Source organism: Delphinus delphis, chromosome 16 (genome assembly GCF_949987515.2).
Source record: "Delphinus delphis chromosome 16, mDelDel1.2, whole genome shotgun sequence".
NCBI lineage: Eukaryota > Metazoa > Chordata > Mammalia > Artiodactyla > Delphinidae > Delphinus > Delphinus delphis.
The window spans coordinates 61,075,514-61,100,913 of NC_082698.1; the positions used below are offsets into that span (position 1 = coordinate 61,075,514).

At 56.4% G+C, this 25,400-nt stretch overlaps 1 protein-coding gene across 1 annotated transcript in view; it reads right to left on the reverse strand.

Annotated features, from left to right (window-relative positions):
• UNC5B (unc-5 netrin receptor B) overlaps window positions 1-25,400 on the reverse strand; it is an 86,722-nt gene that overhangs the window by 6,465 nt on the left and 54,857 nt on the right. Inside the window, exons 2-14 of the mRNA XM_060034840.1 lie at window positions 16,110-16,334; window positions 11,539-11,682; window positions 10,971-11,074; window positions 9,455-9,635; window positions 8,554-8,721; window positions 7,610-7,774; window positions 7,365-7,397; window positions 5,217-5,411; window positions 4,483-4,872; window positions 3,766-3,853; window positions 2,697-2,865; window positions 2,350-2,583; window positions 142-291 (exon numbers count right to left, since the gene is read on the reverse strand). Of these exons, the coding sequence (XP_059890823.1) occupies window positions 142-291; window positions 2,350-2,583; window positions 2,697-2,865; window positions 3,766-3,853; window positions 4,483-4,872; window positions 5,217-5,411; window positions 7,365-7,397; window positions 7,610-7,774; window positions 8,554-8,721; window positions 9,455-9,635; window positions 10,971-11,074; window positions 11,539-11,682; window positions 16,110-16,334 (2,246 nt within the window). The remainder of the gene's footprint in view (window positions 1-141; window positions 292-2,349; window positions 2,584-2,696; window positions 2,866-3,765; window positions 3,854-4,482; window positions 4,873-5,216; window positions 5,412-7,364; window positions 7,398-7,609; window positions 7,775-8,553; window positions 8,722-9,454; window positions 9,636-10,970; window positions 11,075-11,538; window positions 11,683-16,109; window positions 16,335-25,400) is intronic.

Genomic DNA, 25,400 nt, shown 5'->3' on the forward strand with positions numbered 1-25,400 from the left:
AGAGACACAGGGGTGGGAGTGGGGACCAAGGCTGCAGGACCGAGGGAAGAGGCAGGGAGGGGAGTTGGTCTTCTCTGGGAAGCCCCCCAGGTGCGCCCCTCCCCAGCTCCATCCCTCCCCCTCCTGCGGCCCAGCCCTCACCTGATACTTGGCCAGCAGCTTGCTCCTCCAGTGGGCGTGGGGCAGGTCGTGGAGGGAGAGGCGCAGGTTATGGTAACTGTCCTTAAACAGCAGGGGTTTTGGCTCCTCCACTAGGTAGCCACCCAGGGTCCGCTCCAGCTCCAGCACCTCCTGTGGGCCAGGGAGCAATGAGAAGGGGGAGCCCATCACATTTGGCCAAAGGGCCCTTTCCTTCTGCAAGTTTGGGGCTTGGGGACACACATGGGCAGAGGGAACTAGGCTGTAACATTGAAGGCAGGGAACCATCTGAGCCACAGGGCTGGGACTTGGTAAGTGCTCATAGAAGACTTACTGTGTGGAGAGATGCATGAATGAATGGATGGAGGGAAAAATAGATGGATGAATGGGCAGATGGTGGGACAGGTGGATGGATGAATGGATTTACAGATGACTGAATAGATGGACTGATGGACGGATGGTTAAGTAGATGGATAAAGAGATGGGTTGACAAATGGATGGATAGACAGATCAACAGAGACAGACAGACAAAATGTTGTGCAGATGAATATACAAATGGATGGGTATAGAAACAGAACAGATGGAAGAAAAGATAGATGCGTGGATGAGTGATGGCTGGATGGACAGACAGATTATGGACTAAATGAATATACAGACAGATGGGCAGAAAGCTGGGTGGATGGATGGATGCATGGATAGATGGGTGAATGGATGAATGGATGGACAGACGGATGGATGGGGATTGAATAAATAAAGAACGCCATCAAGCCAATATGTGGCAACTTCCCTCTTGATCTCCAATCCATTCTCTGACTATAACTAGATGTTAGCCAATGCCCTAATACCAAGGGATCCACGCTTCAAGAGCATTTCCCAGGAGCCTCTAGCTATGATGGGCCTCCTGCAAGTTCAGGTCAGCCTGGTCCCAGCAGAAGACACTCACTCTCCCATAAGGCCTTTTAACCTGTGTTGCATCAGTCGGCAACTTGGAGTCTGAGACAAGTCACATGAGACTGAGAGGCAGAGGAGATAGAAAGGCCCACAGATCGTGGGCTAGAGGAGGCCTGGAGCTACAGGAAAGGAGAAGGCTTCATAGCAGCAGGGGATGGAAGGATGGAGAAGGAAAAGGGGTTTAAATAGGGCCAAGGCTCTGTGCTCTTCCTCTGTTTGTCAGGATGAGACTGAGATCCTGGGAACTGGTGGGAGGGCTGGGCAGAGAATGGACAGGGTCTTAGAGGCTGGAGGGACAGGGTGGTACTAACAGCTGCCGTTATCAGGTTCTAGGTGCTAAAATCCGGTCCCTTCACCTTCTCTCTCTTCCTGCCCCGAACCCCTTCTCATCTGCCATGCACCCCCCTCGCTTAAGGGCACTGTCCGTTCTTTTGCACACGCTAGGAGCTTGGCTGTCAGCCGCCACCCCCTCCCCCTCCCCCTGTTCCTCCCATCAGTCACTGTTTCTGTCCATTCTACTGACTAAACAGACTCCAGGCCCCTCTCCAGCTGTTGTCACTGTCTGTTGTCCAGGGTCCAGCTGCAGCCTCCCAATTGGTCTCCCTGCTTCTTGTCTACCCATCCCCACTGTGTAGCTTTCAAAAGAGCACCCACGAACAGGTGTCCACCGGGTCGCTGCCCCCGCCCACTGGATAGGCTCCAAATTCCTTGCCATGACCCTAAGGCTGTTGGGAGGCTGAGCCCTGCCTGTCTCTCCAGCCCCACCTCTCACACCCCTGCACGCTTTGGCACACAGAACAACACACCTGCCTCTGCATAAGCCGCTCTGTCTCCTGGAATGTGCTTCTTCCTTCTCTGCCTGGAACACCCACCTGTCCCTTGGAGCTTAGGTCTAAGGTCAGCCCTGCTGTGAAGCCTTCTCAGACCCCCTCCCCAACAACCAGGACCTGCCAGCCGCTCCTAGGCTGATGTTCCCTTAGCCCCGCATCAGTGATCCCCTGGTCTGTCTCCCACCTCTAGCCCGCAGCTTGGTGAGGGCAGAACTGTGCCCAACTCATCTCTGTATCTCGAGGATCTGATGCGATTTCAATGTTTGAGGAACAACTGAATGACTGAATGAGGCTGGTGGTGGCAGAGGGTGCCTGGCAGGTACCATGATCCTGGGGAGGGGGATACTGGAAGGTACCATGCAGCTGGCCGGCTGTGGGCGAGGTACCCGCAGCGTGCAGGCCCGTGTGGGTACCCAGGGCCTGGCCTTACCTTCAGTGCTACGGGCGTGTCCTCCAGGCAGTAGACCCTGAGGCTGTACTCCAGAGAGGTGCAGAGGGCGGGGGCGAAGATGGCCAGCTGGAGCCGCTTGACTGCCAAGCGAGAGTAGGACTCACCCGTGAAGACGTAGGTGCCCAGCTGGTCCAACAGGATGTGGCAGGACCTGGCCTCCAGCTGGCAGTAGCAGGGGGTGTTAAGGGTTTCCTCATCCAGGGTGACCACCTCCTGCAGGGTGACAGTGGAGGTGAGGTGGCTGTACCAGCCAAGGCCCTGGAGAGGGTCCAGGCAGGTTGGGTTAGGGGACCCGGCCCCCTGGCCCCCCGGCCTTGGCTCCTCACCTCCCAGTGGCCCTGGTGGGCCTGGGTCTTGAGCTGGAAGATCCAGTCACCGGCACTGACTTCAGCGCAGTGTGGCACCGTGAGGATGACGGGGCGGCACAGCAGGAGGCCCGTGGGCCCGCAGGTCACCGAAGGGCTCAATACTGTCTGGGTCCCTTCCGAAAGCGGGCTGGGGTGGGATGGAGGGCAGGAGGGAGGCAGTGAGGGAGCGGTGCTGGCCTCCGGGCTCTGCCCCAGCTCCTGGGATGGGAGAAGGCAGGACTGCGCCCTGGGGGCTCCCAGAGGCCACGGGTTAAGGAAGAATGGCACTGGCCTTGAGATCGTTTCTAAATTTTTGCTATTACTCCGCAATATTCTCATAGCCAGATCTTTGCTCCCATTTTCAAAGGTTCTGCACTCCAGGGATGTTGTGGATAGGTGCTGCTAAAGTGCCCTCTGGAAAGCTGGTACCCATCCACGCTCCCACCGACGCACCTTGGGAGGGCTGTGTTCCCATTCTCTCACCAGTATGAAGGTGTTATGACATCTGAAAATAGCTTTGCAAGCTGATGAAGCAAAAAAACTTCCAGTATCTTACGGCTGTCTGAATAACTGTTTCTTTGACTACAAATTAGGTCAAACATTTTCTCATAACCTATTGGCCGCTATGTGTGTGTGTGTGTGTGTGTGTGTGTGTGTGTGTGTGTGTGTGTGTGTGTGTGTGTGTGTGTGTAAGAGAGAGTGTGTGTGAATCACTTGTTCATATCCTTTGTCCATTTTTGTACTGAGATATTCAGTTTTTCTTATTGATCTCCCAAACCTCTTTACATAGTGAGGATAGTAACCCTTTGTCATATTGTAGCCAGTTGGTCAACTGGCTTTCAGTTTTATGATTTGTTGTGCTGGTTTTGCATGGTTTAAATGTGAACATAATAAGATCTAGCAATGTCTTCCTTGGAGAACTACCTCTGGCCTTAGGATCGGACTTAGAAGGGGAGATGGTGACATTTGAGCCCAAGGTGGGCAAGCAGCAGGGAGAGAGAGGCTGAGGAGGGGGCAGCTGGGCTGGGGCTGGGGTCTCTATACTCACAGGGTGTTTTCTGCCTTGTTGATGAGGAGGTACATCTCGTAGAATTTGCCCTGGGGAATGGCTCCATTGGGCACCAGCAGGCTGACCCCTAGGGGGAGAGGGAGGTCAGTAGGGAGGGGCTGGAGGGAGTCCAGGAGCTTAGAACAGGGGATGGGGGGTTGGCCCCCATCTTGGAGCAGGGAGAGAAAGACATCTGAGCTCCTGGTGGTCACCAGCAAGGAGTGGGGAGAGGGGACTGGGTGCAGGGAAAGGCCAGGTCACTGACTGCAGAGGGGCTGTCCAGTAGCGCAGGGGCCACTGGCATTGCGATCGGGTGTAGCGATGGGGCAAAGACCTGGAGTCTGAAGGTGCAGTGCCAGCCCCAGCCTAGCTCAGTGTATGATGCTGGGAAACTGTCAGCTGCTGGCTCTGCAACCTGAGCTGGGCAGCCCTGCCTTTTCAACAGCACTCTGTAGGTTTGTTGACTATATCGGGGTATACTTTCCCACTCACCAGATGGTGAAACTGAGGTTTAGAGAGTTCCCCTGCCCTTGTGAGGCAGAGGCAGGCCTGGACTCCAGGTATTCTATTTTATAATCACTTCTTCCCCTTGGGCCTCACTTTCCCAATCTGTGAAATGGGACCAGGGAAGCCCTATCTTCTGCTGGGTGAGTGTTGAGACTGTCTAGAGGGGACATGCTGAGGCCAGACTGATGGGTGAGCAGAGCAGGGACCCACCTGTGTCAGGGATGCTGAGCCTCCCGCCCAGGCAGCCAAAGGTGCCGCTGACACTGCTCCCCGGGTCACGGGGCATGCCCAGGAGCTGCTGGGAGCCGAGGCTGGCACTGCGCAGGTGCAGGAAGTGGGCATCCCGGGCAAAATCACCAGGGTACGTGCCGGGTGGCAGGACTCCCAGCAGCTCAGCCCCGTCTGCCAGGCCTGGCCCAGAGCTGGTGGTGCTAGAGTTGTAGACCTTGATCTTGAGGTTGGGCAGGGAGTCCAGCAGGGGCGAGTTGGTCATTGGGATCTTGTCGACCGAGTCCTGCAGGGCGTACATGGGTCCGCGGTAGATGCCCGCACTGGCAGTGAGGTCCGGAGGCACAGATGGGTGCAGGAGCTGCGGGTTGTCTGCAGGGCCGGGGGCTGCAGTCAGACCAGCCGTGCCTCGCTGGCCCTGTCCCACTGTCTGCACCTGCCGGGACGCCTTCCTTTACAAAATCCTACCCAAACGTCTAGCTCTGAAAGGTTCCATTGCCACCTGCGGTAGGAAGCTTAGGGACTCACCACCTAGGTTACTTCTTCTTTCCTGCATCTCTGTAACCAAACTCATCCAGCGATCTTTAGAGAAAACTCTAGGAAAACCTCTTGAGGGAGTCAGGAGCCTCTGCTCTGGTCTGGCTGGTCTGGCTGGCTGTCACACCCCCTGGGAACCCTGCCTGCACCCGCCACCCCAGGCGTTCCCAGGTCCTTACTGGGCCTCGCAGTCTTAAAGTTGACTGGGTGGAAGCCGCCAGTGAGGGCGGCGGACGAGTCGGTGATGTCGGTGTCGAAGTCCCGGCAGTTGCGGCGGTACACGACCACCCCTACCACCACAAGGACGGTCACCACCACGAAGATGGACACCACAAGGCCTGCGTACAGCGCCACATCCCCCGAGGACTCCAGAACTGCAGGGACAGGAGGGCTGAGTGAGGGCCAGGGGGCAGAGGCGCTGGCCCTGAGGGAGCCAGAGATTCCCTTGGTCCCCGGGGAGAGGCAGGGCTTGGGACAGAGTGGAGTTGTGCTAGGTTCTTATCTGAGCCCTGCCAGACAGGCTGGTGACCTCAAGCAAGGCTTGAACCTATCTGAGCATCAGTCTCTATAAGTAAAATGGTCTAAATGTCCCTGCCTCCCTGCCCTGCTTCCCTCCCCGTGTGGCATGGAGAGGCAAAGGGACTCCTGGAGTTAACGCTCCCGAGAGTTAACTCATTGCTCTCTGCCCAGGAGGTGACAAGGCGCCTGCGGCTCAGAGTCACAGGACCACTAAGTGTCCTCTCAGAGCTGGGATTAAGACCTAGCGCCTCACTAGCAGCCTGCAGCAATCTCTATAGGACCCAAGGCCCTGATTCCCAGAAATCTCTGCAAGTAGCCGCTCTGAGCTCACCTTCCATTTTGTGCTGAGGGCAGGAGGTGGGCGGGGGTGGGGAGGGAGGGATGGAGGGGGAACAGGACGAGGGGAATGAGATGCGTGGCAATGGGATGGAGAGGAGGGGAGCAGGTGGAAGGGAAGGAAGGGGCTCAGGGAGGCAACCCATGTCGACACTCCCTGCCCCCAGACAGGCTGCTGGGCTGGAGGAGGTCCAGCTCTGGGTGAGGGGCAGGGCAGGCTGCTGCTCAGCTAGAAGTAACTCCACATAGCTAGGCGAGGAAGTGTCGGGGTCAAGAGGCAGGGTCCAAAGCAGGGCTGCCCAACAGAACTTTCCATGGTGATGGCCCATCCCGTGTCTGCACTGTCCCCCATGACAGCCACTAGCCACGGGTGGTCATTAAACTACTAAAATGCGGCTGGCTTGACTGAGGAAATGAGTTTTTAAATATATTTATTTTCAGCTAAGATAAATACAATTTTCAAGCCACACGTGGCTAGTGGCTACTACACTGGACAGCACAGCCTAGCCAAGACGGCTGCCCTTCCCCCTTGTTTCCTTTGGGAGCTCCGGGAAGCCCCTGTCCACTCCCTCCCCTCCCCAGGGACCCTCGGAGAAGAAGGCCCGCTTTCCTTCGTGGTGGAGGCCTGAGCTTCAGCAAGGTAGGGCAGGGCTCTCAGCCCTCATTTTTGCCTGCTTCTACCACCTTCTGGACCCCCATCTCTCCTCATCCTTGGGCTCCCCAGGAGAGCTGCCCGAGAAGGTCCCCAGGGCTGGGCTCCCACCTCTCTGGGGGCTTCGCCTCATGACATCGTCACTAATCATGGGGGTCACTTGCCTGGTGATTTACAATATCTAATCAGTCACCAGTCTGGCCCCCCTGTGAGTTGCACTGAAGGCCTCATTACTGACTTGATAATTCCAGAATTATTTGGAAATTGTGGTTTAATTACCACACACCAATCTGCCCAAGCAGCTTTACCACAGCGGAGCATAGCCCCTGGGGGATGAATGATGAGCCCCCAGGGTCTGACGCAGAGCAGCGGGCATCCCAAGGACCTAGGAGGCTTCAGTCGGCTGCTGGGGGCACAGTGAGGGGCAGGTGTGGGCCTGCTTGCTGGCGGCCTCCCACAGAGGACAACCAAGGGGTGGGGCTCGGAGCACCAGCTCTGGCCAAATACTTAGGTTCGAATCCTGGCTGGATCCTTGGGAATGTCCCTTCTCTCTGAGAATCAGTTTCTCCTCCTATAACGGGAGGGGTCAGGATGGCATCCTAGGGCCTTTCTGTCAGCTGAGGGTCTGCCTGTCTGACTGTGATGAAGACCATGCCACATGCAGCGTCAGGTGCTGGGAATCCCGTGGAGGGCTGGTAGTGGGCACCTTCAGCTCTCCCTGCCCCTCACCTTGCCCTGCACCCCACCCCCTGGAAAAGCCAACTGAGGAAAACCAGGGATCCCCCCAGAGGAAAGAGAACAGCCATGAAATGGGACTTACGGTGGCTTTTGGGGTCACTTAGAGTTTTCTTATCTGTTGAGGGAAACAAAGGGAAAGACAATGACACAGACGGCAGGGAAAGGGTGGTAGAGGAGGTGACGGGGAGATGCATGGATGAGATGACAGAGTAGCAGGTGGGCAGGGGCCCCGAGGGGCTGCTCCACTGCAGGCTGGGAGGTGGGGGCCAGGGGGCCCGTATCTGGCTCCAGAGCCCCCACCCTGGGCCCTGCCTTCCAAGGACTCACTCTGCACGCACAGCCCGTCGGTGCAATTCTTGGAGTCAAGCAGGGTCCCGCTGCAGTCCCGGCCTCCGTTCTGGGGAGGGGGCGCCATGCACTCGCGGCTGCGCCAGTGCGCACACTCGGTGCTACAGGCCGACCACTTGCTCCACTCTGTCCACGCGCCATCGACTGTGGGGACACAGCACGTGGTGCATGGGGACACACGCATGCATAGAATGCACACACGGTTATGTGTGCACAACACAGCAGTGCGCGCGCACACACACACACACACACACACACACACACACAGTGCAGCAGGGAAAGAGGAACCCAAGACACACGCATGCCATCCAGAGAAACCCACGCCTCATGCCAGTGCAGAGACGGGAGCACCAGGTGGGCGAAGACAGCCCAAATAGACACATAAGGTCACTGACGCAGATACAGCCCAGGGCACAAGTGTACACAAAGAGGCACAAACCCAGGGTGAAAAACACCACATCAGTCACACAAACATGGCACCAAAGAGAGAACACAGACCAACCAACGGGGCCACAGAGTAACACAGAAGAAAGAGAGGACTGCAGGGTCAGCGGCCAGGTGTGTCTAGCAGTCAAGGGCAGGAGCACAGGCTCTCTGACCCCAGGAGCCTCTGGGGTCCCGGCCTGGGGGCTGGCGCTGACAACCCTCGGCCTGGAGAGCAGACCGCCCACCCCTCAGACTGCAGCTCAGAGCCTCTGCCTCTGTGTCTCCCGCAGCCCAGGGCAGAACAGGTCAGCGGGCGTAGCATCCAGTCCAGCCTGGTGAGCCAGCTGGGGGGCCCGGGACAAGCACCTTCTGTCCTCACCCACCCTAACGGGGAGAGATGGGCTGTTCTGACTGGCAGACACCAAAGCACAGAAGGCAGGGCTGGGGCTGGCATGGGGCTGGGCATGGGTGCACTGCCACCTGGCCGGTGGCCTCACCTGGGCACACGGTGGTGCAGGCAGTTTTCTGGAAGGCCTGGCCCTCACAGAAGGCACCTCCATTGAGTGGGGCGGGGTTGGTGCAGGTCCGTGTGCGCTTCTGCCAGCCGCGGCCACAGCGGTTGGAGCAGGGTGACCACTCGGCCCAGCTGGACCAGCCGCCGTTCACTGCAGGGGTAGCAGTTGTCAGCAGGTTGGCATGGCTCTTCGCCCCGTGGGGCCTCCAAGCCCCATCCTCCAGCCATGATGAGGCGCCTCTGCTGAGGCCTGGCCCTTCCTAGTTGGACCCCTCCTGCCTCCAGGGCTGTGGACTCAGATACCAGCGGACAGACCTGGGCTGCATCTGTCAGCACCAGAGGCAACCCAGGAGGTCACTGTCTATTCCCCGCCCCATTGTACAATGGCAAACAAAGGTCCAGAGAGGGCTGACACTTACACAAGGTCTCCCCGTGAGTAATGGGGAGCTTGGAACTGGAACCCAGTACAGGGCTCTTTCTACGACACTCATTGTAGCCATGGCTCTGGCCCTCCCACCCAAGGGGACAGCAAGGAACAGATGACCGGCCTGAACAGTAGTCCCTAACTGCTAGAACAACAGGCTCGGGGATGGGGATACCGACTGGGCCCTGCCTTAGCCCTGACTCTCAGAGAACTGGGTTTTCACCTTCAGGGATAAGCAAAGGGCCTGAGAAGGGGCAAGTGCTCCTGACTTCACCACTAGTTTTGCTGTGTGACCTTGCGACGGCACCTCCCCTCTCTGGGCCTCCTCTTCCTCCCCACCCGTTCACCAAGGTCCTGCTGGCTTCTGGGTAGGGAAGGGTCAGCCGTATAGCCCCAGGCTCTCCCCCTCCCTTGGCCGTGTCCTCCCCCGCACCCCCACCCAGCCCACTCTGGGCCGCACCGTAAACAATGATGGTGGCGGTGGTGCTGCGGCGCTTGGCCACGATATTCTTGGCCACGCAGGTGTAGTTGGCCGTATCTGACAGGCGAGCCTGGCGGATGATGAGGTTGTGGTCGATGGTGAGTAGGAAGTTGGTGTCCTGGGTGGGGTCGATGACGTCCTCGTTCTTGAGCCATTCCACCTGCAGGGGCACGGTTGCAGCTGTGAGGGCCCAGGGCCCGATCCCCTGCACCCCCGGGAGTGGGCCCTCTCTTGGGGGGAAGGGAGGCCTGACCATAAACAGGACTGCAGTTCTAGCCATGTCCACCCATGGTGGTGACACAGGGGGCAGGGCCTCCACGGGCCAGGCACTGCGCTGGACACTACGGAACACAGTGGTTAAGATGACCACCCACCAGCTGAGTGGCCTTGGGAAGGGACTTCCACTTGGCCTCAATTTCATCAACTGTAAGATGATATTTAATAGCACTACCCATAGGACTACTGTGAGGATGAAATGAATCAGTATATGGAAAGTGTGGAGGCCATGCCTGGCTCACGGTAAGTACTGGTACTAAATAAGAACATGTCTTCATCATTAACTCCGCAAACCGACTCCCTGAGCCAGGGTGAGAGGCCTGGCAGGTGATTAAAAACATGGTCCCTGGTCTGGCAGACCTGGGTGTGCAAATGCCAGCTCTGCCACTCACTAGCTGGGTCACCCTGGGTGACCGCTTCACCTGTCCCAGTGCTGTGTTCCCAGTCATAAGGTGGGATGACAATATCCACCTTGAAGGGTTGCTGTGAGGACCAGCGGGCCGAGTGCCTGGCACATGTGGCAGCCACGAGGGGTAGCTATTACAGAAGGTGTCTGTCTGAGCTCATTTCCAGATGGGGGCCGGGGCTGGGGGGAAGCTAAGTGATTAGAGCAAAGGTTCTGAGCTGGAAGCCCAGGGTTCCATCTTCCCCAGTCCTGTTCTACTGAGGTCCCTGGCAACAAAGCTGAGATGTTTCCCCATGCCCTGCTCTGACTAGAGGACCACGAGTGCGGGCAGCGGGAGAGAGGAAGCAGGCCTGGAACACAAGCAGGGCAGTAAGAGGACAGGTGGGCACCACCCAGGGATGCCCAGGCCATGTGGTGTAGGAAGGGGTGATCAGCTTGTGGGCTGAGTCTGTGTTCAGATGCACGTATTACGATCCACTAACGCTGGGGCCTTGGGTTCTGGGTGGGGTGGGGGAAATGGTGTATATGGCCACTTCTCTTGCAGGAGACTGAGCCTGGGGTCAACCCAAGGAGCCCTGGGGGTTCCTGCCCCAGCTCTGCCCCATCCTGTGGGGTTATGCCTATGGAGGGCCCAGCTGGGGTCTGGCATGCGCTGAGTTCTACAGAGGTTGCAGTTCCCTTCTCTGTCTCTAGCCTTGATATCCCCATCTGTGAAATGCGAGGGCTCTGGAAGTCTGAGGCATTGTGGCTGGTGGCAAATACCATGCCTGGCTGGCCTCTGCCATGCCCAAAGTTGCCCATATCCCCACTCACCTCAGCCACAGGCACCCCCTCTGGTGGGCGGCATTGCAGGAGAACTTCATGGTCCAGGGGCACTTCCTTGCCCAGGGGCTCCTGATCGAAGTTCTTGCGCAGGTCTGGGAGAAGGAAGGAAAAGTGTTCCAAGGCACAGTCAGGCGGTGCAGGGAGGAGGCCAGTCAGGCAGAGCTGTATCCTGAAGGGCCCCATTCTAGCCACTAGGTGGCAGTGCACACCAAGGGAATGTTCACGGGGACACCCGGCCTTTACCTGGAGAACTTCTTCTCCAAGATGGGGGCCTCAGCAGGTGGACTCGGGGGAACAAGCTTCCCTCCCTGACTCTGGGATCCTATGCACATGGTGGCCGGGGATGGTGAGGAAGCTGGCAGCTTCCTTATACAAAAGTAGGCAAAAAAGGGCCGTTAGAAATCCTGGGGCCAAAGGTGTCACAGGTTCTGGGTCATGGAGTCTTCTGAGCTGGCATCCCTGTGCCCTGATGTCTGTGTGTGAAATTCTCTCTCCAGGATCCACAGGGAAGGGGAAGGGCTCAGGAGAATGGGGTGAGGGTGTCAGGGTGGCATACATGCAATGCGGACATAGGCCCGGCGACTCTTGGTGGTGCCCGCAGAGCTCCAGGCCACGCACTGGCACCAGTAATCTTCCAGCCCAAACAGCTCCTCCACCTGCTGCCGCAACACCTCGATCTGCACCTCTCGCACCTGCAGGCCTGGGAGGAGGAGAGAGACACCATCAGGGGGCAGGTCTGAGGACAGAAGACACCAGACATGGGACCATAGTATCTCTCTCCTTTCCAACCCGCTGAGTCCTGTGGGCTCCTCTCCCAAGTGCCTCACATTTCCATTTTTCTCATCTCATCTGCCTCGAGCCTGGCCCAAGCCACCACTGCAGCTCACCTGGAAACTCAGTGGCTAACCCAAGCCCGCTGCCCCCATCCAATCGACTTTCCACCCTGCAGATAGCTCTTCAAAAGGCACAAATGGCATGTCATTCCCCTGCTATGTCTCCAGTCATCCCAGTGTAAAGACCCAGACCTTCCACGTGGCCTCCAGGCCCTGCACGATCTACCCACTGCAGCCTCACTGGGTGTCTTCCAGGCCCTCATGTTTTCCTGGCCTCTCTAGCCACAGGGCCTTTGCACATCCAGCCCCCTGCCTGGAACTCTCTTCTGTCCTTTCTGTGTCCAGTGAACTCCCAGTCACTGTCAGCTTTGGGCTGGGCCTCACTTCAAAGGGAAGCCCCCTGATGCTGGCCCACCCCCACCAGCTGTCAAAGTACCGCTCAGCACTCCCACCACTGCACTGGACATTGGTCTATGCAGTTATCATTCCCCACCAGGCCTGATTCCCTCGTGGCACTGACCATTACCTGGAACTGTATTATTTATTGACGTGTTCATGTGTTAACTGTATCTCCTGCAGGAGAATGAGGTGGTGCTTTGCCCTGTTCACTGCTGTGGCCCAGGGCCTGGCACAGACAATGGGCTCAACAAATATGAGGCAAGCATGTGGCCTCTCTCTGGTCATGGCTCAGGAGCCTGTGGGGTTGGAGTTGAGGGAAGGCCCCTTTTCCTGGGAACCCCTAACCTCTCAATGATTCCCTGCTAGGGCCCAAGGGCCTCCCTGAATGACTGGATCCACCAGCCCACAGAGAAGGAATCACTCAGTCTTTGCCAATCCTCCCTTGACAAAACCCTCTACATTCAGGAAAGGGATGAACCCTCCTGGATGAGGGCACCCATCCGAAGCTCCTCCCCAAAGCTTGTGGGAGAACTGTAAGGCCTCCTCCACCAGGAAGCCCTCCCTGACTACCCCCTTGGTCTCGGAATTCCTAAAGCTATTCCTCCTCGCCATCATGTATCTGAGCTCATCTTCTCATGGTTGCTTGTGGGTTCTGATAAGCCCCTCAAAGGTGGGACTGTTGAGTGTACACATTGTAGTCCTGTGGCATGGTGGTTAGGTGGAGGGCTGGACTGCTTCTTGACAGGTTTGAATTCTGGCCCTACCTTCACTCCCCAACTGTGTGACCTTCGCTAAGTTACGTAGCCTCTTTGAGCCTCGGTTCCCTCATCAGAGTAAAACACTCAGGGTAAATTCTAAATGAATCACGGTGATTACAGCACCCAGCCCAGGCTGGACACAAATCTAAGCTGGCAGCTCATCTGGATCTCATCCAGCCCCTTCCTTTTTCATCTGGAGAAACTGAGGCTTGGAGAGGGTAGGTGGCAGGCCCAAAGTCCCAGAGCAAGTTGCCAGCAGAGCTGAGATCAGCTGTCTGGCGTCCTGCCCCAGTTAGAGCTCTGCCCAGTAATGAATGACAGCTCTCTGGACCTCTCCCAGTGAAATCACTGCCTTAACTCTCCTGCATCCTGAGGGAGGGGGGCCCTTGCACTGGGAGCCCAGACAGTGAGGAACCCCTCCTGATGGCCAGGGATCTAAATTGGAGGGGGCTGATGTTTGCTGTGGGTGGAACACCAGGAGGGAAGAGGCTTCTTGGGGGACAGGGGCCCTGCCTGCTGCCAGTGGCTGCCTGGACTGCTTGCTCTACAAGCGATGCTGCGTGGCCCGGGGCAGGAGAGTGGGGCCCTGGCCTTTATTCACCAGGCTGGGAGCCTGAAGGAGTGGCCCCTCTCTAGGGGGTCATCCATCCAGAATGTTTCAGGAGCACCCAACAGCTGGACAGATAAACTACCACCCAGCAGGGCTTGACACCGTGGCAATGGTCACCAGCAGGCAAAGAGGACAGGGGCCTTTGGTCCCCCAGACTTGGGTCCCAGACTAGGTGTCCCCCTCAGCATGATGGCCAGTGGCAGGCAGTGCCTGGACCAGGACACCCAGAGTTGGGCTGCCTGCCTTGACCTGGCATGAGCTAGTGGGTAGGCTCATCCCACCTGTTTTGGCCCCCAGCCTGTTTTCAAGGCTTCAGAGAGTGCCAGGGAGGGCTAGGGGTGGAGAGAAGGAGGAACCAGCCACACTGCTGCCAAGGGTGTGGCCTGCTGGACCACTGTCCATTCTTTGTAGCTAATGGGGACAACAGTGTCTTGATTTCTAGGGCTGGCAGGACTTGTGTGTCTGGTAGCAGGGGAGTAAGAGCCACCCTGTTACTAATAATCACAGAGTCTGTGAGGGGCCCTAGCAGGATACACTGTCCCCTTGCTCTGCAGGGCCAGAGGGGCTCAGGGGGACAGAGAAGTAAGAATAGGTTTCAAGAGGAAAGAAGCCAACAAAAACCCAGAAAGAAGATGGAGGAAACAGGTGTTTATTGAGCACCTGCTGGGTCCTGGCACTGTGCTCAACGCTGTACAGGTACCACCTTGTTCCATCCTCACCAAGACCTGTTAATATCCCAGTTTACCACGAGAGAAACTGGGGCTCAGAGAGGTTGAGTGACTTCCTCAGGGTCACACAGCCAGAGCATGGGGGCAGCTGGGATATGGGTTTTTTTTCCTTTTAAAAGTTTCTTTTTTGGAGAATTCCCTGGTGGTCCAGTGGTTAGGACTCCATGCTTTCACTGCCGAGGGCGCAGGTTCAATCCCTGGTTGGGGAACTAAGATCCCACAAGCCGTGCGGTGTGGCCAAAAAAAAGAAAAAAAAAAATCAGATAAAAAATCCTTTTCTTGGGACTTCCCTGGTGGTCCAGTGGTTAAGAATCTGTCTTGCAATGCAGGGGACGCAGGTTTGATCCCTGGTCAGGGAACTGAGATCCCACATGCTACGGTGCAACTAAGCCCGTGCACCACAACCAGAGAGAAGCCCGCGCACGGCAACGAAGGGCCCGCACACTGCATCCAAGACCCGATGCAGCCAAAAATAAATAAATAAATAATTTTTTTAAAAAATCATTTTTTTATTTTTAGATTTTGAGTGAGAATGAGACTCCAACTCTAACTTTTAAAATTCTTGGAATTCTTTAACATTTTTGGTAAAATATACATAACCTACAACTTACCATTTTAACCAATTTTTAGGGCACAGCGTTGAATGACATTAAGTCCATTCTGGGGTATGATTTTAAGCCTGAGTGGTTCTGAAATCTGTCAGCTTTTCACAGAAAAATAGAAGTTGAAGGAGGAAGAAAGGAGAGACAGTGAAAGAGAGTATGTCAGGGGAGAGACACAAGTATGAGACTGAGGCAGAGAGAGAGAAACATAAGGGAAAAAAGACACAAAAGGAGACAAAAGGAGACGGGGATGAGAAGGGAGAAGCAGCAGAGACAGAAGGAAAGAAGAGAGGGCTGAAAAAGGAGGAGAAAGAAAAGGTCAGGGAAGAGATGGTAAAAATGAAATCAAAGCCAAGGCAGGCCCTGGGGCAAAGGAGCCACCCCGAGCCTGGGGTTGGTTGGGGCTGCCCAAAGCCGGCCGTCCGCAGGTGACCCGCAGTGGGTGGCCCCCCTTCTTGGCCTGAGTCGGGGAAAGGATTTCCACCCCCGAAGCTCCTGTACTGTAAACAGGGGCTGGGCTCTGGGAGATGTGAGGAGCCCCAGGCTCTGCCTCCTGCCTGGGGTGGGGGGTGCCCAGGGTCCTGCACACATCCCACGCTTCCTCCTAGTTTCCCACGCTTCTGCCACTCTCCTCTCCTGCAGGACTTGGGCTGCATCCTAGCACCACCTCTATGATTATTTACTTAATATTACAGGCCTTTTAAAAAACTGAAGCCAACTGATTTCTATGAAGGAAGCATTGCATCATTATTGTGAACAAAAACGGTATCATTTCTCACCAACACAGAGGACCTGTGAAACTAGCGATGGTCTAGAATTCTGGTTGGGTGTTGGGGCAGGGCTGCAAGACAGAGCCGGCTCCTCTTCCTTAAACAGGGAGCACAGCAGGTGCTGGGGGAGCGGGGAAGAACCTTGTCCCCGACAGGACCTGCTCTTTGATGTAAACAGAGGATGGAAGGTAACTGGAAAAGGGAGCTCCCTCTCAGCAAGGGATTTGGTGCTGTTTCACCTGGTCACCCAGCCAGACAGGGCAAGCGGCCAAGCCTTGGGGAAATACTGGTCCAGGGTGAACCTCAGAGGGAGGCCCGGGGTTGCCGTGGCTGTATGGGGTCTCACACAGAGCCAGGGTGGAGCCAGGCCCAGGACCGTCTGGGCCTGGGGTGACCTGGGGGTGCCCGGCAAGTGGGGTGGGCTCACCGGTGGCCTCGTCCAGGCTCTCCTGCGTGACGTGGTCGTTCTGGCTGACCCACTCGCCGTTGCACTTGAAGTAGATCTGCGTGGCGGGGAAGGCACGGCAGCGCAGCTCCACCGGCTTGTTCTTCACGATGTAGGCGTCCTGCGGCTCCCGCAGGAAGTGGGGCAGCGGCTCTGCCGGCGCCGACGGGAAGGAGTCTGGGAGCACCTCGCTGCCAGAATCAGTGCCTGCAGAGGGTGGAGGGTGGGAGGGCTCCGTGAGGCCACAGGCTGGGAGGCCCGGGTCCCCTCCATCCCCTGGGGGCCGTGGCAGAGAGAGGAGGCCAGGGGAGGAGGAGGGCTAGGCAGCTGGAGGAGACCTGCTGGGCCGCCCTCTGTGGCCTGGGCGAGGTCTGACACTCCTGTGGCCTCGGTTTCCCCACTGTGACCTGCTTTTAAGAGGCTGTGTTTTGGAGCCAGTCCCAGCCCTGTGATGCTGTGTGATTCTAATTTTTTACAGATGGAGGAGTCAGGGTGGCCCAGGGAGGTGAGGTGACCCGTCAGGGCAAAGACACCCCTCTCCAGCTCTCCCCACCGGCCCTCCCCGGCCTCCCTCCAGTTTCCCACGGCGATGCCACAGTATGTGAAGAGCTGGAAATGGGCCTGAGGCTGGAGCTCAAACCAGGCCGGCTCTGCCCCGAAGCCACAGCTGCCCTGTGCAGCCCTAGCCAGCCAGGCTGATGGAAGCAGGGAGACAAGTCAGGGCCCACAGGGGCGAGGGTGGGCTGAGGTGGGGTGGCAGCAGCAGGCCTGGGCTCCCTGGTGCTTGTTCCCAGAGTGCTGCCTCCTCCAGGAAGCCCACGGCAGGCAGCAGCATGCAGGGGAGACCACCTTCCCTGTAGCCTTCCCCCAGACCCTCCCTTCCTCTGGTCTGTGGCTCTGCTCCACTCCCTTAGCATTTCCCACTTCAGCCAAATCCACACCCTCGGCCCTATGGATGAGGGCACTCGGGAGGCTGGGAAGGCAGTGAGGCTGTGCAGGCGGCCATCTCCTCCCGCAAAGGGGCCAGATGGAAACCGGCCGGCTCCCTGGAAAGAACAGCACCTCGGGAGGTGAGACAAACAGGAAGGGAGAGGGGCCTGGCCACCACCAGTGTGGGGAGGGAGGGAAACCAGGCTGGGCCAGGCTACTGGTTTACAATCCACGTAGGAAAATTGACTTTCCAATGCCAAGCCCCAAACAATCAGGTGGCTGGGGACAAGCGGCAGGGGTGCATGTGTCTGCCCAGCATTGTCCTCCTCTGCTAACTGCTCCCGAGGAAATACCGAATTAAGCTGCAGGGGTGCATGTGTCTGCCCAGCCCCTCGCCAGCCTGCGCAGTCCTGTCACTGTCCCAGAGCTCCAGTCCAGCAAGTGGAGCTGGGGCCCCAGGAGGCCACGGGAATCTCAGGTATGGGGAGTCCCCCTTTGGGCAGAGGGGCCAAAGGGACACATGGTTCTTCAAGAGCAGAATGAACAAAATGTGCCTAACGTGCTTTATCAGTGTCATCTCCTTGTGGATCACAGCTTCTGCTAAGTCGGAGGCGCTGAGAAAATGCATGGGCTGTCACTGGCTCCAAGCTCCGGGCTGTGGGTGGGGTATGTGTGCGTGACCTGGGGGACCGAAGGGGAAGCCAGCAAGAAAAAGGATGAATCCAGCATGTTCCCTGTGACCCATGGAGAGCCCTTAACTCCAACCTCGTTACTTTGTCTCTGAAGAGGGAAGGGAAGTGAGCACTCCTCCTCTCTCTGGGATCTTTTGAGGATCATATGAGATAAACATGCATGAGTGCCTAGGAGGAGCCTAGGTACAAACTGCTGCATCAAAATAGCAACTAATGCTTCCCTGGAATTAACTGCTATGTTTCCATTTACATAGTTAACTTACCTAATTCTTGCAACAACTTTGTAAGGTATATTATATTGGTCCCCAGTTTACTGATGGGGAAGCTGAGGCTCAGAGCAGTTAAGCAACTTGCCCAAGGTCACACAGCTGGCCAGAGGCAGAACCAAGGTTTGAACCCAAGAAACCAGACTTCAGTGTTGCCCGGGGCTCCACACTGCCTATCTTTGGAGCAGCTCCATAACACTGTGGGTGTCCCCATACCTGAGATTCCTAATAGACCCTGACACTGGCTGGGTGTCTGCAATTATGGGGGCTCTCTCATCAAAGGGCCAGCAAGGCCAGGACTGTTTTCTGTGTTTCAAAGCTTGGGAAATTGAAATCCATCAAACTGACGCAAGGTCACCTGGTTAGTGGGCATCTAAACTAAGAAAAGCACCGAGGATTCCCGAGGCCAGGCCAGGGCTCCCAAACACCTGCTTTCCTCTGCCAGACAGGGAGACACCTTCTCTGTAGGTAAACTGGCAGCCCCTAGGGTCTGGGAATGTGGGCAGTTGATGGCGAGATGACACAGTGCCCAGGGAGCTGGACATGGGTCTCCCGGTGGCCTGAGAGCTGCTCACTGTGACCCTCCCGCCAGGCGGGCGGTTCTAGGGAGAGCTGGGTGCAGCCAAGAGGACTCCAGGCCCACCTCCCGCCACCAGCATCCCTGCTTCAGTCTCAGGCCTCAGGAGTGTAGGGCAGGGCTCAGGCTTCAGACTCAGACACCCCAGGGTCTGAACCAGTCCTGACTGGCCTCAGGCACCTCATCTGTGAAACAGGGGGACTGGACCCCCCTCTGGGGATGGTGGCCATGAGAGCAGGTATATGGGAAGCCACGGATGCAGCTGCAGGCTTGCCCTACCTTCTAACCACACAGCCTCCGGGTGACGGCCGCCTTGGCTCTCTGTGGCACTGCGGGCTGCATTTATGACTTTGTTTCATGACCCTAATGTGGCTCATTTACAAAGCAGGCGGAGACTCGACTGAGGAAAGTCAACATTAGACATCCATTAGGGCAGCAGGCCTGAGTCTGGCGGCCCCGTGCCCCACCCTGCCACCCCACCCCTCCTCTCAGCCCTGGCACGAAGACTCAGCCCTGGTCTTGGCAAGAGGATGGCTGGGCATCCTCATCACTGCCTCCCTGTCATTCAGGACAGTGCTGGGTGGCTCTCTACGCAGCCACTGCCCGCTTGCCCACATCCCCATCCCTCAGACGTCCTGCAGGAAACAAGGAAGCAGCAGCAAGAGCCGATCTGAGATTCCTCCCCACAGGGACCACCATGGACTACGTGCTGGCCGGCACACAGTAGGTGCTCAGTGAACACAAATTAAAGGTGTGTGGGAGGTGCTGCCAGGGCCTGGGTAGTGACTGAGTCGGGCCCCTGTCCTGACCAGTGGACATGTCCCCTCCTCCTTGGCCCTGGCTTGGGCCTTAGCGGCTGAGGAAGGTTCTTCAGGTGTCCTGGAGGGGGGACACCTGAGCCTTCCCTCTCCAGCTTGGAGGAGGAAGAATCATGAAGTTGGGGGTTCCGGGGTGCTCCCTCTGCCAGAGGCCTTCAGAGGGTTATTTTATATTAACTCACTGAGCCCTGCGGCAATCCTTGACAGAGGTTCCCAAACTTTTTTGGTCTTTAATGTCTTGGTAATTTTTACCCAGTAATTTTATCCCACGGCCAAAAGAAATTCCTAGTGGTTTTGTTTATTAAGTAGTTAGATCCAACCAGCTTACGTGTTTGTGGGTGGGTGTGTGTATATCCTAACAACTAAGTATCCATTGGAAAAAATAATACACGTAAATTGAAAGAAAGGTAATATTTGTATTCCATTCCTATATAGCCACAATGACTTATAATGGGGATGTCTTGGAATCATAGGAGACATTGCTGCCCTCACAGTTTGTCTCAGAGTACTCCCAAATGCCAAATTCCCAGCTTTGCAAAGGTATGGGGCCATCTAAAGGAAAGAAGTGTGTGTGACGCTGAAATTGTAAGCTATCTTGAGCTAGTAGTTGTTGTGGTATCTGGCAGCTGTCCAGTATTGCTGTGTTTCCATGGAGATTAAAAATATCCCACAGCACCCCCTGTAGCATTCTAGGGTGCCTGGGCACACAGTTTGGGAACCACATCTCTATAAGTTAGGTACTATTATTAACCTCATACTACAGATGAGAAAACTGAGACCAAGAGAGTTTAAGTAGCTGATACAGGGCTATAAAGCTAGTATGTAGCAGAGCTGGGGAGCGCCTCCAGGCAGGTAGACACCTGAATCTGACTTCTGAACTGGGAATTATTTGCCAGATGTTTCAAATAGTTCATCTAATTTACTCCTCACAACCCCCAAGGTGAGCATTATCTTCCCATGTTACAGATGAAGACATGGGGCATCAAGGGACTTGCCTGAGGTCACCTGATCAGCGGGAGGAAGCCAGGCTCGGAGCCGTATCCCTCGGTCACCTGTCTCCCTGGCTTCACTACTGCTCTCCCCACTGCCCCATCTTCACAGAGGAGAATAAAACACCGAGGAAGAGGTCCCCCAGGAGGAGGAGTCTTTGCCACCGCCAGGCCAGATATGAATTTCCCCCTGGTGGGAAAATGGCCCACATAAAGTGTGGTTTTCCAATGGCAGAATTCATTTGAACCTATAGTTGCAAAAATGCATCCTGCCTTTACAGCTGCACACACGAATGGCCTAGCTAATCCAAAATGAAGGTATGAAAGAGAACACATCCCTGCACAGATGTAACCAAAGATGGTCAAACATAGGAAGAGAACCACTGAAGTCAGGAGCCCTGGGTTTTCACCCCAGCTGGGGACTAGCACTGCTGTGTGGCCTTCCTCTCAGGCCTCGGGGCCTCCATCTGTCAAATCGGGAAGTTGGTAGAGTCAATCTCTTGAGCCCCACTATGGTTCTCACACTTTGAGATTTGAAGATGCCTGATGGGGAATCTGTTAATGTAGGACAGGGCGCTGTTGGGTAAAGTTTTTCTGCACGAAGCGAATTTGCTTAAAGTGGGGTCACCTTTCTTGCCAGCGTTATTCCTGGTGCAAAGACCCAGCACCTACTGGGATCCTAATGCACAGCGTTGGGGGGAGGCTGGGAGGGCGGAGGAGGAACTATTTACTGTTGGGCTCTGCCAACCATGCCGCAGCCCACCCACCCCGGCCTCGGATGAAAATGACCACTAGAGTCTCTCTGGTGGGCACCATTCAAACCCGCGCTTCTCATTTACCTATTCCTGCCTGTATGGGGTGTCTTGTCCGCGGGGCTCACTTGGATGCACTGAATCACAGGGATAAAGGTCACTGCAAGGGCCATCTCGTACGACATCCCCCTGCCCATCAACTCCGTATCCAACCTTGACTCACATACCCCCAGGGATAGGGAGCTCACCACTGCCTTTCCCAGCCAGGCTCTCCTTTAGACAAATCTAACAGAAAAGCTTTCCTTACTTTCTGCTGAAATTTGCTGTCGGAGGCTCCAGCCATCGCTGTAATTTCAGCCTCTGAGGTTACACAAAACAGTGTGCTTCCTCTTCCCCACGACAGCGTCCCAGCCTCTGAAGGTTGCGGCGTGCCCTCCTGGCCGTCTAGCCTTTCTCTCAAATATTCACAAGACACTGTTTGGCATCTCCTCACCACCTGGCTTCCTCATGGGCAAGTTCCATTTTGCTCACAATCCGCTTAAAATGTGGGGAGGGGAGGTGACCAGGGTGGGGGTCTGCTGGCGCCTCCCTGCTTCTGGCAGCTCGAAGGCTCCTTGGCAGTTGTGGGTGGCTGCTTCTAGAAAGCAGGGAGCACACCACATGGTTCTTGGTGTCCCCCATGGGGTCCAGGACAGGGTACCCGTCCCCTGGGACGGGAGTGGAGCTTGCAAGACAGAGCCAGGAGTCTGAGCCCGGTCGCCACCCGACAGCAGGACCCGGGCCAGGCCACACGTTCCTTCCCAGGGGCTGGGGCTGGGCAGAGCCTAGTGTGGAGACACACCTGGCAGGTGGGAGGTCCTGATGGGGTGGAAGTCAAGGCCACGGGCTTATTTAAGACGTACCAGAATCTAAGCCACTAGAATAAGCAGAAGCCAGGGGCCTTGGAGATGAAGGAAGTGGGTTCAGGACAAAGGTAAAGAAACCGTATTTCCCAGAACTACCCCTGAGAGGAGGGGGAGACTAAAACTACAGTGCTCAGACATCCCTGGATGGGAGACTGTCACTGGTTGCTAGGGGAGGCCAGAGGGGTTGTGCTTCCCTTATGGTGACCCTGAGCCTGGGTCCAGACTGGACTGGCGCATGGTGGAATGGGCTGGCCTGAGAGCCAGCAGACCAGTTCAAACTCAAATTCTCACTCTGCCACTGAGACCTTGAGAGGGCCTCAGTTTCCCTATCTATGAAAAAGGGGCTAATAGGTACTGCCCTGTCAGTTTTGAGGTGTTGTGGTGAAGGTCAGCTGAGAAAACAGATGCAAATGTGCTCTGTTAACTGGGTAGAGCCCATGCCCCAGGGAGGGGCAAAGCTTCTCCGGCTGAGCCGTGTGTGGGGAGTCCTGAAAGCCCGCACTGGCAGCCTCCTCGGCCTATAGACACCTGAGCCCCTGTAGGCCAGAAGCACAGCAAGTCGAGTGCAGAGGCCTGTTCTACCGGCTCAGAGAGGGGAAGTGACCAGTGCAACACCACACAGCAAACTAACAGCCGAGCTGGACCAGAGCCCCATTTCTGGTTCACGGCTGAGGCGGGAGACAGCACAGCATGGCGTGGCTATGGGTAAAAGCTTGGGCTCTGTTATTTTCCCGTGCCTGGGATGGAAACTCACTACCACCCATCTCAGCCAGGTCCACCCCTGGCTACTAGGGCAGAGAGACCTCAGAGGCTGCAGTGGTCTAGTAGAGAAGGCCTCGATACCCCTGTCCCTTGGTTTCTGTCCCCAGGTGGGTGACAAGGCCAGGCCTGGGACACCCCCCACCCCGGGCTCAACTGCAGGGGGTGGGCATCTGTAGCTGAGCAGGGCTGGCTGGTGCAAGGCGGTGCCACACTGAGGAGCAGGCCTGGGAGGGGAGGATGGGGGGCAGGCGGGAGGTGAGGGAGAGAGAAACGCCCCACGCTGGGCACATTTATCATCCGTAATCACAGTCTAGCCCCTGGACACCGGCTAATTCTCGCCAGACTTGACCTCCCACTGCATGGAAAATCTCTTCCATTCACCGTGAGGTGGATGTGCTCAGTGGGGAGTGGGGAGAGAGCGGGGAGAGGAGCCCGCTTATTATTATGTTTTAAAAACACACAAACCCCACATGGAAGGACCCCTCCCTGGACACAAAGCCCTTCTTCCATCTGGCCCTGGCTTCTGGCGGCTGTGGAGTTCAGGCTGGGGCCCCCTCAGAGGTGGTTACAATGGCCGTTACTGATGACAAATGGGGGCTGGTGGGCTTGGGGGGCCTCCTTCCTAACAAAGGAGGCCCCTTGCACAGCCCTTTTCCCATACCCTCTGCAGACCTGCCCATGCCCATGACGTCACTTCCTCTGCTGGCCACAGGAAGCAGCCTCACCAAGATGGCCAGCTGGGGCAGGAGCCTGCATCCTGAAGGGGTGTCTGGCTGGCGCTGAGAAATCTTTCCCCCGGAAGGACTTGGGACAAGTGAAGGATCTGACGTGAGGCTGGGGACAAGGCCCCAGGGCAGGTGCAGCCCTGGCATGAAGCCCGGGCTCCATTTTCTAGGGGCCACACTGCTTACAAAACAGAGAGAGGACGCTACGGCTCCCGGGTCATTGGTCTGTCCGCAGACTCTCAGTGGTACTTGGGGAAGCTATATTCCCACGGGCCCAGACCCCCCCTTCAGACCCTTCCTCTGGCCACTGGGTTCCCTCGGCCTGGGCCTCGGTCCCTCTAGGGCCAACTTTTAGTTCCCCTTCCAAGTCCTAGTCACTGTGCCTGGAGGTCTGGGCCCTGAGGAGGGGGCATTCTGCTTCCCCTTCTCCTCTTACACAAGGAACGCAAAACTCTCTCATCCATCACCCCCCAGATAATACCCATTTATCCAGCACACAGTGTGATAATAAACATCACAGACAATATAAAATCCTGTGAAGCAGGCGTTCCACTTCACAGATGAGGAACCTGGGGCTCAAAGAAGTGAAAAGACATGCTCAGGCTCTCAGCTACCAAGAAACAAAGCTCCTCCCGTCAAAGCACAGGGCCTCCTTTGGCCCATGATGCCCCGAGGGACCGGCAGGCGGCCGCTATTGTTTTGCCCATTTTGCAGATGAACAAATGAAGTCTCTCCAGAGTTCGCTAGATTGCTGAAGGGGAAGAGGGTCTCAGCTTCCTGATGCCAGCACTTGGCCCCCCTTCCTCTGTGGGCCGGACAAGTCTTGGACTTGTATGGGATGCCCCAGCCCAACAGAGATTCATCCTAGCCTGGGAAGGGCCCGCTGGTAGCCTGGTGCAGCCCCTAAGACGTCACACTCAGACACACATGCTCACACCAGCAGACCCACCCAAGCGCTGCTCAAGGTCACAATCCACAACCAACCCCCCTGGACACCCAGAGAGCCCCAACCAGGCTGTGACAGTGGCTCCTTTCTTAGGGCTGCTGATGTCAACTTTAAGGCAATGGCAGTGACTCTGGCCTGTGGGGGACCTGCTATTTTATTTGGTCATCTCTCCCCCATCCAGAGTTGGGATGGGGTGAGCTTGAGTTGCAATATCAGACTCCACCAAACACCCAATAGCTTAGGTCCCCACATGGGGAGACCCCCCTTTCCCTCCCCTGCATCCAACCCGTGATGCTGACGAACCCGGATGCTGCCAGGTAAACCTTCAAGATGTGCTTCAAACTACTCCGCGACTGCCCACCACCACCTCCTACCGTCTCCAAGCCCACGGCGCCCGGCCCAGAACCCCCTTACTGTGCTCCCTTCTTCCCCTCTTGCCCCCTCAAATGCACTCTCCTCACAACAGCTGGGGCGATCTTGTAAAATACAAAAAAATCACTCCCCTGCTCACACCCTCCAATGGCTTCCATTTTCACCCGGAATGAAGTCCGAGCCACCACCGAACCCCCAGACTTCGGAGGCTCCAGGCCACCCAGGTGTGTTTCCTCCCCTTGTACATGCCTGGTTTATTCTCACATCAGGGCCTTCGCTGCTCTCTCCTTCTGAAATACACCCCTCCCCGCCCGTCTACTGATATTCCTGGGCTGACTCTCTGTCACTGAGATCTCAGCTCAAATACCAGTGCCACCTCCCCCGTGAGGCCCTCCCTGACCACCCAGTGTAAATTCACCATCCTTGATGCTATCTTCACATTGTCCTGGTTTGTTTGTTTTTCTTGACAGTGTTCATCTCTCTCTGGAATTACCATCTCCATGTACTTGATTGTTTGATGTCTGTCTGGACAGGTCTAC